The sequence below is a fragment of the Callospermophilus lateralis genome, chromosome 5 (assembly GCF_048772815.1).
Source record: "Callospermophilus lateralis isolate mCalLat2 chromosome 5, mCalLat2.hap1, whole genome shotgun sequence".
Lineage (NCBI taxonomy): Eukaryota > Metazoa > Chordata > Mammalia > Rodentia > Sciuridae > Callospermophilus > Callospermophilus lateralis.
The window spans coordinates 109,611,307-109,625,160 of record NC_135309.1 but is presented as its reverse complement, the minus strand read 5'-3'; the positions used below and the strand labels follow the sequence as shown (position 1 = coordinate 109,625,160).

Here is a 13,854-nt window from a genome sequence, read left to right as displayed (position 1 = left end):
CCCATAATTATTGTGTTGTGGTCTTGAACTTGAGGAGAATTTGTTTTATGAATGTTGCAGCACCATTATTTGGTGCATAAATATTGATAATTGTTATGTCTTGTTGGTGAATGGTTCCTTTTAACAGTATATAATGTCCTTCCTTATCCCTTTTGATTAACTTAGTCTTGAAGTTGATTTTATTCGATATGAGGATGGCCACCCCTGCTTGCTTCCGAGGACCGTGTGCGTGGTATATTTTTTCCCACCCTTTCACCTTCAGCCTGTGTATGTCTTTTCCAATCAGATGTGTCTCCTGGAGGCAACATATTGTTGGATTTGTTTTTTTAATCCATGTTACCAGCCTATGTCGCTTTATTGGTGAGTTTAAGCCATTAATGTTTAGAGTTACTATTGATATATGGTTTGTACTGCCAGCCATGTTTAATTATTTATCTTTTTTTTAAAATTTAGATTGTTTCTCCATGATTAGCTTTCCCCGCTGTCCTCTGTCGTTACCGAGGCTCTTTTTACTGATGGTTTTGGTTGTTGTTTTTCATTTCTTCCTCGTGTAGTGTTTTGCTCAAGATGCTTTGCAATGCTGGTTTTCTGGCTGCAAATTCTTTTAGCTTTTGTTTATCATGAAAGATTTTTATTTTGTTATCGTACCTGAAGCTTAATTTTGCTGGATACAGAATTCTTGGTTGGCATCCATTGTCTTTCAGTGTTTGAAATATGTTATTCCAGGATCTTCTCGCTTTCAGCGTCTGTGATGAAAATCCGTTGTTAACCTTATTGGTTTACCCCTGAATGTAATCTGCCTCCTTTCTCTTGTAGCTTTTAATATTTTCTCTTTGTTCTGTATATTGGCTATCTTCATAACAATGTGTCTTGGCATTGGTCTACTGTGATTTTGTGTGCTCGGTGTTCTGTATGCATCTACAATTTGTATATCCATTTCCTTTTTTATTTCTGGAAAGTTTTCTGTTATTATTTCATTCAGAAGGTTATTCATTCCCTTGGTTCGATTCTCTGTACCTTCCTCTATCCCGATGACTCGTATGTTTGGTTTTTTAATGTTATCCCATATCTCTTGGATGTTTTTCCCGTGATTTTCTACCAGCCTTTCTGACTTGGCTAGACTCTTTTCAAGATGATATATTTTGTCTTCATTATCTGACGTTCTGGCTTCTACTTGCTCCACTCTGTTAGTAATACTCTCAATTGAGTTTCTAATTTGGTTTATCGTTTCCTTCATTTCTAGAATTATTGTTTGATTTTTTTTAATAATCTCTATCTCCTGATAAAGATGCTTTACTTCTTCTTTTATCTGTTTATGTAATTCATTTTCAATGTGTTCTTTCACTGTTTGAATTTGCTGTCTCGTATCCTCTTTAAGGTTCCATTCCATCTGTCTAAGGTGTTCCTTGAATTCTTTATATGACCATTTTTCTGGTGACTCTAGGTCCTCCTGAATATTTAGGCTGTCCTTCATTGTTTGTACTCCCTTTCTTCCTTGCTTTTTTATGCTGCTCATATTACTTCTTGTTCTGTTTGATTGCTGAGTTACTGTTGACTCTTATAAATTTATTTGATGCTTGGGAGGAAAGATATTAGAAGGGAAGGGAAGAGGTCACTAAAGAGAATGGGGGTAGGCAAGTAGAACTCAAGAAAGGGGGAATAAGAAAATTGTAAAGAGATGAAAAGACAAAAAAAATAGAAAATAGGGGAAGAAAGAAATTTTTTTAAAAGATAATAATGATAATAAAAAATGAAAGTTAAAATTTAAAAAAAATAATAACAATAAAAATTTAAAAAGGTTAAAAAAAATTAGAAACATAAAAAAATTAAAGAACAGCAACCACAAAAAAGAAAATGAAAATGAAAGAAAAGAGAAAAAAAAAGAAAAAACCCAAATTAAAAAAAAATAACAACAATAATAATAATAATAGTAATAATAAATGCAGTCATAGAGTTCGATTTACTTCTCTTCCAGTAGGTGGAGCTGTGCCCACTGGGTCAAGCTTCTCCTCTCAATAGGTGGGAACCAGTCACTGTGCAGCAGCTCTTCCTCCCAGACTGGGCTGGTCTCCAATCCTGAATGTCTAGGGCCTTCTCTTGTGTTTCCTCGAGCCAGGCCCTGCTCACCTGTGACGCTCACCACAATACTGGTTACACGCCAGGTCTGTTGCTCCTGGGAGCCCTGTTTTCATTAGCGCCTGGGCACACTCTCCGTGTTTGCCTCCCTCAGACCCTAAGTTTGTAGAGCTTGGGGCTGAGAACCCCCAGCGAATTTGCTTACCTTCTGGTAGCCACGCCCCCGGTATCTGGTGCAAGAGACCTCAGTTGTCAGCACTGGAGGGAGCGGTAGCTGGGAGTCCCGCGTCGCCGCGACTCCCGCGCCACTCCTGATTCCCTCGGTCTGGCTATTGCACTCACAGGAGAGCTGGGAGGGGCCCTTAAGTTTTCCCTGCTGTTCTATAGCTGAAAGAGCTGCGATCAGTCAAAAACAGAGATGATGACGTCAGCTCTCCAAGATGGTGGCCGCTGGCTTCCTCTGTGGTCTGACCGATGTGGAGAACCGAATTGGATGGCTTCCTTCCCGTCTCAAGCCCAGAATTCAGCTCTGAGTACAGTATTTGCACAGCTGGCAGGAGCCTGCAGAATCCGTAGCGCTGTATCTTTGCGTTGTTATCTCGTCCTCGTTTCCCAGCGAGCGCCGCAGACTCTGGCCGAGGGGCGCTTTGCTGAATAAGCAGTGTGACCCTCCGTGCGGACAAATCTCTCCCTCATTCATATTTTTGCATTTGTATATCCAGTTGTTCTACCAACATGTTGAAAAGATACCCTTTCTATTGAATTGCCCTATATATCTTTGTCAAAAATCAGTTGTTCGTATGTATGTCTATTTTTGGTCTCCCTATTTCTGTTTCATTGATTTATTTGCCTATCTTTCCATCACTACTAAACTATCTTGATTATTGTAGCCATAAATAAATCTTGAAATCTGGTTGTGTTAGTATTCCAGTTTTGTTCTTTTTAAAAAGTGTTTCGATATTCTAGGTCCATTGTAATGATATATGAATTTTAGGATGAGTTTGTAGATTTCTACCCCCCAAAAGGCTGCTGTTATTTTTATTGGTTCTTCATAAAATGTATAGGTTAATTAGGGAGGAAATGGAATCACAATAATATTGAATTTTTCAGCCCATGAATATGGTATGTATTTCCATCTATTAAGGTCTTTATTATTTTTCTCAGCAGTGTAGCATTGTATAGGTTTTTCACTATATTTTTGTTGATATTATAAGTGATATAGTTTCAAAATTTCAATTTCTGGTGATTTATTGCTAATATGTAGAACTGATTTTTACATACTGATATATTATCCTGCAACCTTGTTAAAATTACTAGTTCTAGTAAATTTTTAGAAATTTAATTGGGTTTTCTATATAAATGATCATATTGTCTATGGATAAAGATAGTTTTAGTTCTTTTTAGAATTTTGAATGCCTTTATTTCTTTTTGTTGTTCTACTGCACTGGCTAAAAACCTCCAGCAGAGAGTGGAAATAAAGTGGTGAAAGCAGACTTGTATTTTCTCACTCCGCAACATAAGACTACTTAGGGAGAAAAATTTAGTCTTTCACCATTAAGCATGAGCTGTAGGTTTTTCATAGATGCCCTTTATCAGACTAAGTTCCTGTCTATCCCTAATTTACTGCTTGAGTGTCTTTAATCCTGAAAAGGTATTGGATTTGCCAAATGCTCTTTCTGTATCTATTGAGATGATAATGTGGAATTTTGTTGTTCTATTGATGTGATCTACAATCAATCATTGATATGATCTATAAATCAATTTATGTTAGCTGATTTTTGGATGTTAAACCAACTTTACATTCCAGGAATAAATTCCACTTGATAATTCTATATGATTCTTTTTAAATGTTGTTAGATTTGATTTGCTTGTATTTTTTTAAAGTTTTCATTCATATTTATTGAATATATTATATGTAGTTTTCTTTTGTTGTCTGCCTCATTTTGATGTCAGGCCAAATAGAATGAGTTCAGAAGTGTTTCTTTTTTCTTGTTTATTGGAAGAGTTTGTGACATATTGGTATTAAGTCTTCTTTAAATGTTTTGTAGTATTTAGCAGTAAAGTCACCTGTGCCTGGGCTTTTCTTTTAGGATGTATATATTTTTTACTACTAATTCAATCTTTTTTTTTTTTTTTTTTTTTTTGGTACTGAGGATTGAACCCAGGGATGCTTAACCACAGAGCCACATCCCCAGCCCATTTTATTTTTTATTTTGAGCCAGGGTCTTGCTAAGTTGATTAGGGCCTTAAAAAGTTGCTAAGGTTGACTTGGAATTTGCGATCCTCCTGCCTCAGCATCCCAAGCCACTGGGATTACAGGTGTGTTCCACCATGCCCAGGTGTTTACTTTAGGTATTTCTTGTTGAGTCAGTTTTGGTAGTTTGTGTCTTTCTAGGAATTTGTTCATTTCACCTAATTTATTGGCATATAGTAATTCATAGTATTCTCTTAAAATCCTTTTTATTTCTTCAAGGTTAGTAGTAATGTTCCTACTTAATTTCTGATTTTTGTCATTTGAGTCTTCATGCTCGATTTTTAATAAGTCTTGCTTAAAGGTTTATCACTTTTGTTGATCTTTTAAAAAAATCAATTTTTGGTTTTGTTGATTTTCACAACTGTTTTTCTATTGTCTACTTATTTATTTTCACTCTAATATTTTTATTTATTTTCTTCAACTTGTTTTGTGTTTAATTTGCTCTTCTTTTTCCATTGTCTTAAGTTAAAGATCTTCTTTTCTAAAATAGACATTTCTATAACTATAAACATCCCCCTCAATTCCTTTGGTTGTATCCCTAAGTTTCAGTATGTTGTGTCTCCTTTTCATTCATCTCAAAGTATTTTCTAATTTGGGTCAATTTTTCTTATTCATCGATTATTTATAAAATACGTTCTTTTTTTTCATATAATAGTGAGTTTACCAGGGTTCTTTTTTTTCTGTTATCATTTCTAATTTCATTCCATTGTGGTTGAAGAACATATATTACTTCAATTATTTTAAACTTGTTCAGGTTTATTTATGGCTTAGCTAGCAAATGTCCTGGAGAATGATCCATGTGTGCTTAAGAATATATATTCTGCTGTTATATTTTCTATAGATGCCTGTTAAGTCTAATCGGTTTATAGTGTTCAATCCTTGTCTTTCTGTATTGATTTTTTTTTGCCTGTTTGCTATGTATAACTCCATATTGAAAGTAGGATATTGAAGTCTACAACTATTCTTGTTGAATTATCTATTTTTCCCTTCATTTCTGTTAATTTTTGCTTCCTGTGTTTGTGTACTCTTTTGTGTTTTAAGTACATATGTATTATATATAATTGTTATATGTGCTTGATGCATCACCCTCTTAACATTATAAAATGTCCCTTTTTATCTCTAGTAAAAATTTTTGTTTTAAGGTCTATTTTCATCTGATTTTAGTATAGCCACTTCAGTTTTCTTGTGGTTGCTGTTTGAATGATACATTTTTTTTAATCTTTTGACTTTCAGTTTACTTGTCTCATTGAATTTAATATCTGTCTCCTATATGCATAATATAGTTAGATCTTGATGTTTTAATCCAATCTGAAAATATCTACTTTCTTAAAAGTTTGTTTAATCCACATACATTTAATGTTATTAATACTGTTGGATTTAGGGCCTGCTAAATATTTTATCAGATCCCATACAGTAAAATTTGCCTCTTGAATGCTGGATATGTATGTAGTCTTATAAATATTTTGGAAACTTGTTCTTGAAAATGGTTTGATCCTTTTGAGTCTTGTTTTCAAGATTTGTTGGGCAGGATCAGAACAGTGTCAAGTCCAGTGCTAGTTATTTTCCACTACGGAGGCAAGATTCTTTTATGTGTTCCACTGATGGCCCATCAGTCTGAAGATCTTTCTACTCTTGCTTTAGGGACTCGATTTCCTGTCTTGTGAGAGTGCTAGGTGTCAGTACCTCTAATTCTTTCAAGTGGTTCTTTTTCCACCCTTGGTCAATTTCCTCACACATATCCATCTGTCCCTTCTCAGCTGAAATTTAAAGAGGACCCTCTAAAGGTCTACAGAGTTTTCTTTCTTTTTATTTTTCTCTTTGATACCTTGTCCTACAGACTCTAGCCTCCTGTGTCCCGCAGACTCTAGCCTCCTTTGTCCCTAGACTCTGCTCTGTTTCCTCAACTCAGGGTGTCCAAAGGCTTTACCTGGATTCCCTTTCCCTGTACATGACTTGGAAACTCTCTCATGGTGGAAAGCTGGGATAATTATAGGGTTCACCATAGTAAATTATCATCTCTCAGAGAAAATTGCCTGATTCTTGGCCTCTTATAAACAATTGGATCATATATTTTGTATTCTTTTGTTGTTGTTTTTGTGTCAAATGATAGGTAAATCTGATCCCTATTATTTCATCATGGCCAAAAACCAAAGTTCATAGATTTCAGCAATTTTTATCTTAATTTTATTTATTTTTTACTTCAGGAGACTATCCACAAAGCCAGTGTTTTATTAAGTGGTAAAATTAAGGTAGAAAATGGTCAGATTTATCAAAATCCAGTCACTTGGCTCAAGGATCTTCTGGGAGGTGACAGTTACGTGACCTGGAATTACGCCTGGAGTAAGGTGGGTCATTCTCAAGTTTATCTTTAATTTCATAGTTAAATTAAAATACATATTTTTATAAAGAAACATTTTTAAAAGAAGTCTGAAAGTTCTCCTAGATAGTTTTTGCCCTCATTTGTCTCTTCTGTGACATGCTACATGCTTTAATCTACACTGTATTTGCCAAAATTCCCATGGCTATGCAGCTCCCTTACTTGCTCCTTATCTAGTTTCAGAAACTTAATTGGCTCTAATCTTCCATTTTTATCCTTCTAATAAATTTCAGGGCTTTATGACTCCATATAGAAATTTGGGACTACTAGTGTACTAATATTTTAGTTTATGCATGTTATTATTATTCTAATGGAATAAATAAAAATGTAACCTAAATATGAAAGTACATTTTACTTTTAGTTTTGAACGTAGCATTAATCACATGTTGCTAAAAGATTTGAATATTTTCCTCAAAAAGAAATATTTTCAGACCTCACAGACTTAGTAGCCTCTCTCAGTTCTGGCTTCTGAGTTATAAGCCCACTGATGACTGACACCATATGGTCCAGTGTTCATCCACCCGTAGGTGTCTGTGGTACCACATTAGGTCTTACAATGACTCACTCAAAAAAGTATGAATCATCAGATCCACTATTATGGTTTATACCTTTAAATTTCCCTACCCTTTGCAGTAAGCCTCAGTACACCAATAATAGAAGGCATAGCTTCCCCTCTTTTGTTGTCCAGCTCAGTTCTATCTGCCTTCCCTCCTTGCTCCTGCTCTGCCCCGAACTCTGTGCCCCTACTCTGCATTCTCTCCTTGTAGGCCTTTGTAGCAGGTACTTCTGGTACTGTTTCAGTCCCTTCACTTAATCAGCACATTCTGGATTTTGTGTGCTATATAATCTCTCTGACTTTTTTCCCTCGAAAATTTTTTCTTTCCCCACCCCTACAATCACCAGATTGTCTGCTTTTTACACCTTTGCTCAGTTCTTTTCATGGATTGATAATTTATATCAAATGATAGTAATTAACATCTTACAGCAGTAATCCCTTTTATTAGAATATTTTTTAAAGTCTTTTGATAGATTTTTATTGTTTTGTCAAACCATTCTCATGGCATTGATATGTTACTCATTGCTATGGTTTTGGTTCTTTTGGCATACTGAGAAGACTCTATTCTCTCACGCTTTTTCTCCATTATAACCACTATATTTCCTGCCTTTGAGAGCTGTCTGTGACATCATTTGGCCCTCACATGTTACTAATGCCATATTTGCATATCCCATTGCTTCTAGTGTTTTCTCAGCAATCAAGCCAATTAGAGTTCTAATGTTTAGCATCTACGTGATAGTGAAGTCAGCTGCAAATATGGATACTACAGATTATCTGAGCAGGTTTAGATTACTTTTCTTTTTTAGGTTATCCCCAAAAATGAAAGCAGAGTTTTTAAAATTTCTATGGGACACACATGTACTTTTTAGTAAATACCCCAAATTGAAATATGATCCCAGTGAGTTTCTCATAATATTTAAAAGTCTCTTTAAAATCTTCTTTTAAAGTTTACCACAGAAAACTCTGTCTCCTCTTGTCTGAGAGGAGCTCCTGAATTCACAGATACTTCTTGATGATGAAAACTTTGCACTGCACTGGTAAATGTGAACATTCTACTGACTAGTTCTGAGAATGTTGGTCGGGATATAGGGCCAGGAATGATTGGCTGTCAGGCAAGAAATGCTAGAAAAGTATGTCTTTCTCTGCATCAGATAGTGACAATGTCACTAGATACAGAAATGATTCATACCTCCTACCCAAGCAGCTGGGCTGCTGTACATCTTTGCTAAGGAAATTTTGGTGCTTAGGAAAATTCTTTACTGAGGAAATTTAATTCACTTCACTGATTTCTCTTGCAGCTTCTCCCTCCTAGCTGTTAGACACCATTCTAATGGCCAGACTAATCTCTGTGTAGGAGACAGGATGTCAAACTAGTTTCTGCTACTTTTTATAAGTTATTTGATCTGGGCAACAGTTTTTAATCATGGTTATTTCTAGAATTACTTACAGAGGGTGGAGTGGCTTTTTAAAACTAACAATGTCTAGTGGACCTCAGCTCAAAGCTTCTGATCTAATAGTCTAAGTTGGGAACTAAGTGGCAATATTCTTAAAAGCTTTCCAAGTGACTCTTTTTTTTTAATGGACTGCCCACACATGCTAGACAAGTGCTCTACCACTGAGCCACAACCCCAATCCCTTTCCAAGTGATTCTAATGTTCATCCTGGAGCTAGGACAAATCATTTAACTTGGTCTTCTAGTCCTATACATAATTTTTCTGCATTTATTAACAATGGCACAAGGGAGGCCCACATTCCTTTCATTGCAAACAAGTTGCCCTCAACTCAAAAGAACACATGGAATCATCTAACCACGCTTATCAATATGTAGCCTCAATCATAGGCAGCAGAAATGGCTCACCTCCACAGGAAAATGCTTTTCCAGTCTATGACCATTCCACCTTGAATATGCTGGATCTCCTCTAATCTCAGAAACTGAGATAACTTGGCCCTGGTTTTTATTTGAATGGAAGGGAAATTGCCTTTTGGTGATATTATTGCCATACAAAATTTATAAGAATCATTAGAATGGCAATATTGCCACTAAGAATATTGCCACTTAGTTCATTTTTGGGACCCCCAGGAGTGAATTGATGAAGTTGAAAAGTAGGCTATCGTTTTAGGTTGTGACTCAAGGAACACTAGACAGATACCTTGTGCAAACATACTTTCTAGCCAGATGCCTTGCTAAATTTTCACCCTGATAAACTCACTCCTTTGGAGTTAGTGTTGACTTTCCTCTTTCCCTCCACCCTCACATATTTTTATAAAAGAAATTCCTCCAACTACCATAATTAGGAATATCAAGATAAAGACAGGTTAGGGACATAGTATAGAAAGTGATGAAAATTGTTCATCTGGACAGATAACCTAATTCAGTCAGTTACTCTCAAAGTGTCTTAAACTTTATACAAACTTAGCTTCTACACAGCTGTATTATAGAAAAGAGATGGCTAGAGAAATGGATCTTTTAAAAAATACAAATATCCAGGAGTTGCAAATTCTGAAAAATAAGTACTAGAAAGGACCTTTTCTTGCCTCCTGCTGAATAGAGTGCTGGGGAATGAAGAAAGGAGTCTGGAATTGGAATTGGGAGATATGTACTATGAAAAAGAACTTTACCTGAAAAATCATTTACCTAGAAGCAATTCTTACACTTTAAAATGACTTTCTGTCTTGTATTCTGAACTCTTAAAGAAATATTTTATTTAAAACATATATTCTTAACCACAGTGTTTTTTGTATTATAATGAGCCTAAAAAATAGTTTTCTTTTGTTTCTTTGCTTTTTTTTCCCCTACTCTAAGATCTAAAAACAAAACAAAACAACTATCCTTTTCTCTTTCTTCTCTTGAGGTATTGAAAATTGTAAGACTTGCTGCTTAAAACTTACAGATTCCTATTAATCCATATTATAAATTGTTTTTCTGAAGACATGAGAAAAACAGACTGATACTTTCAAAAATAAAATGGACTCCCATCAGGGAAATAAATTTTTGGACACCTCTTTAATATTCAAAGGTGTCATGGTTTAGATATTATGTATCCCCCTAAAGCTTGTTTATGTTTATGCAAGAAGTTTTAGAGGAGAGAGGATTGGGTTATGAGAGCCTTAACCCAGTCAGTGAATTAATTGCCTGATAGGATTACCCAATAGATGAAGGCGGATAGAGTGTGACCAGAAAAGGTGGGTCACTGGGGGGGTGCCTTTGGGCCTGCATTTTATATTTGACAAGTGGAGCCTTTCTTTCTGCTTTCTGATCATCAAGTAAGCCGCTTCCCTCCATTAAACTCTTCCTCCATGAAGTTCAACCTTATTTGAGCCCTTACCTATGAACTGAGACCTATGAAACCGAGCGCTTAGATAAACTTCCTCCTCTAAAGTTGTTCTTGTCAGGTCTTTTAATCACAGCAGTGAAAAGCTGACCAAAACAAAAGGCAGTCAGGAGGTTGAGACAGCAGGATCACCAAGTTCAAGGTCAGTCTCAGAAATTTAGTGAGGTCCTAAGCAACCCTGTCTCCAAAAAAAAGAAAAATAAAAATTCAAAAGCAGGTAATGTTTTATATTTTTTTCTTGATTCATATGAATAGGTATACAGAAACATTTGTTATAGCAATTAATAATGACAGTTAATATTGCCAAAATAAAGTTAATTGATATTCTTACTTGCTTATTAATCATATTTCCATGTGTGATCATCTACCTCACACATAAGTACTTGTGCACGCATACATACACACACACACCCACACACACACAAACACACACGTGTTGCATACATCCTACTTCTTCCCCAGAATCCTTTTTTCTTAAGTCTGCTATGAGGGAATCAGCATAGGCTAATATCTGAGGAATAATGGACATTGGCTATAAGGTTTCAAGGAAAACCCCAGTGGCCTTAGGACAAAGCATCCCTGCAACTTTACCTTTTAGAAAAGCAAGAACATAACAACCTACAGATATCCTCATAGAACACAGCTTATACTGTCTCTTACTTTTTCTCATCTGGGGGAACATGACAAAGTTTCTGAGAGCACTAGAGGCCATGAAGTCCAAAAACCTCAGAAACTAGCCTCCAGCTCTTCCTACCATGCCTCTGTCAGAGTGGGCATGTGAGCTACATTTGGATCCTTAGTAAAATTTTCAGGATTCAAAGTTTGAGCTGTATGAAATGTGATAACTGTTTGCATTTTTGCTTTAGCCAACTGGAGCACAGACACTAATATGAAATACAATTTCTAGAAGTGACTGCCTGTTTCTTTTGAGTCTTTTCATTAATTTATTCAACAAATCACTCTACTTTGTGAAAGATACACTCTAACTCGGTGGATTTTCTTAAAGTTGTGTTGTTTATATCTGAATTACCTCCAGTGGTATGTGTAAGCCACTTTATGTTACCCAGTACTAAAACTGATTTTAAAAATATGCTTTTAAAGTATGAGATGAAGATGCTAATATACTGAACCTGCGCTTCCATTAGTTTATAAGGTATATTAGACATTGTCAGGGCATAACCCATACAATATTCATTGTTTATAATTATTGGGTTTTTTAGAGAACTGACAAATGACATTCAGGAGCTGTTTCTCTCCTTTTATTTCATGGCAAATGAGGAGGGATTGGCACACTGGGCAAGTCAAATATATCCCATTTGCTTTACTTGGCTTTGTTTGGTGAGGGGTTGAGCCCAAATCCTATATGTACTTTATAGATCACCTATGCCTTCCTGGCCCTCTTCAATTAACAAGATTTTAGGATGTGACAGATAGTATGCCAGATGCTTTTCATGTATTTTAACTCTTAATCCTCTAAGAACTTAATATGCTGAAGATACTTGTTTCACAAATGGATAACCTGAGGCTTGGAATTTAAGAATCTTAAGAGTTGTGGCTTCAGTCTTTTATTCCATAATGTCAGGCATTATGTGAAGTGCTAAAGATATACAAATGAATATGACACAGACCATGTCCTCTAGAAGTTTATGGTTTACTTGACACAAGAGACATTAAAACATAATTTCTTTTAAATGGAATAAATGCTGTGACAGAAATAGGAACACAAAAGATATGAGAGCCTAGAGGAAGGTCATTAAGTTTAGAGGTTATAAGAAGACATCCTGAAGGAAGAGATGTTGAAATTGAGACTTGATACTCTGCCCTAAGAGAACCTGCCCTTTGGGGGTTTTAGGTAGCCCTAGACCTAAGAGTGGGGAGTGCAAAGACCCGTGGACCAGGCATATTTCTGGGAGGTATATGCCTCAGCCCTGTCATTATTTATAAATATTTTTAAGCTCTGGCCTATGGGATTAATAAAAACATCTAAGTCCACAATTTTTTATAACTGGATATGTAGACCTGAAATATTAATAACCTAATCATCTAAATATTTTATTTCTTGAAAAGTACTGTTACTTTTAAGGCTTAATTTTTTAATGTCAATATTTTTTGAGATCATAAAATAGAAGATGAAAGATTAACAGTTGTTGAATAAGTGAATGGATGATAAGGTAGTAATATACATCAGGGGTCAGTAAATTTTTTCTGTAAATAGGCCAGATTATAAATAATATTTTAGGTTTCATGGGCATGTCACACTATTAAGTTCTTTTATAGACAAAAGTGGGCAGAGATGTTAAGTAAATGACTGGGTGTCACTGTGTTCTAATAAAATATTATTTTCAAAATTATTTACCAAAAAAAAAAAGAGGCAGTCTGTACTTTGCCATGGGCTATAGTTGGATTTACAATAATCAGTACTTAACAAAAATTGCGATTTTCAGGAGATTGATATATTTGCCTCTTACAGAATGTATAATTTTTTAAAATTTTGGTTTTGATTATGTGTAGGTAACGTATCTTGGGAAGGAGCTTTTAAAGTATGTTTCTGAGGAAGTACCTGTACCTCCAGAACCAAATGTAGTACCTCAACAACATCAGCCTTGTCTTCTAGGTATGTCTGGCCCAACATCTGTTTCTTGGTTGTGGGATAAAAACACCCAAACCTACTCTTTTTATTGTGTGTGTGTTTTGGTCTTTTATTTTTCATTGAGGTAAAATTCACTATTATCCATTACAGTTAACCATTTTAAAGTGAAGAATACTGTGGCATTTAGTACACTCACAATGTTATGCAACCACTACTTTGATTAGTTTCAAATATTTTCATCACCCCAAGAAGAAACTTACTCCCCAATCTCTACTCCCCCAAGTTCCTGGAAACCCCAGGGTCTACTTTCTGGAATGGATGAACCTGTTCTGAATATGGAATTATATAAGATAAGACTTTTTGAGTCTGACTTCTACTTTATATAATATTTTTGAAGGTTATTTTAGCATGTATCTGTACTTCAGACAGTACTTCTATGACAGTAGAGTGTATTTTGACATATTATCCATACATGGAATATAACTTATTATAATTATAATCCCATTCTTGTGGTTATACATGATGTAGAACTTCACTGGTGATGTATTCATACCATTTATACCTTTTTCCCCACATCCTTGCCAACATTTATTGTTACTTTTATTCTTGCTAATTGCCATTCTGACTGGAGTGAGATGAAATCTCAGTGTACTTTTATTTTGCATTTCT

At 35.3% G+C, this 13,854-nt stretch overlaps 1 protein-coding gene across 1 annotated transcript in view; it reads left to right on the top strand.

The window, feature by feature from the left end:
• Window positions 1–13,854, top strand: part of Ankrd31 (ankyrin repeat domain 31) — a 196,902-nt gene that overhangs the window by 170,421 nt on the left and 12,627 nt on the right. Inside the window, 2 exon segments of the mRNA XM_076857689.2 lie at window positions 6,535–6,675; window positions 13,107–13,209. Coding sequence (XP_076713804.2) covers window positions 6,535–6,675; window positions 13,107–13,209 — 244 coding nt within the window.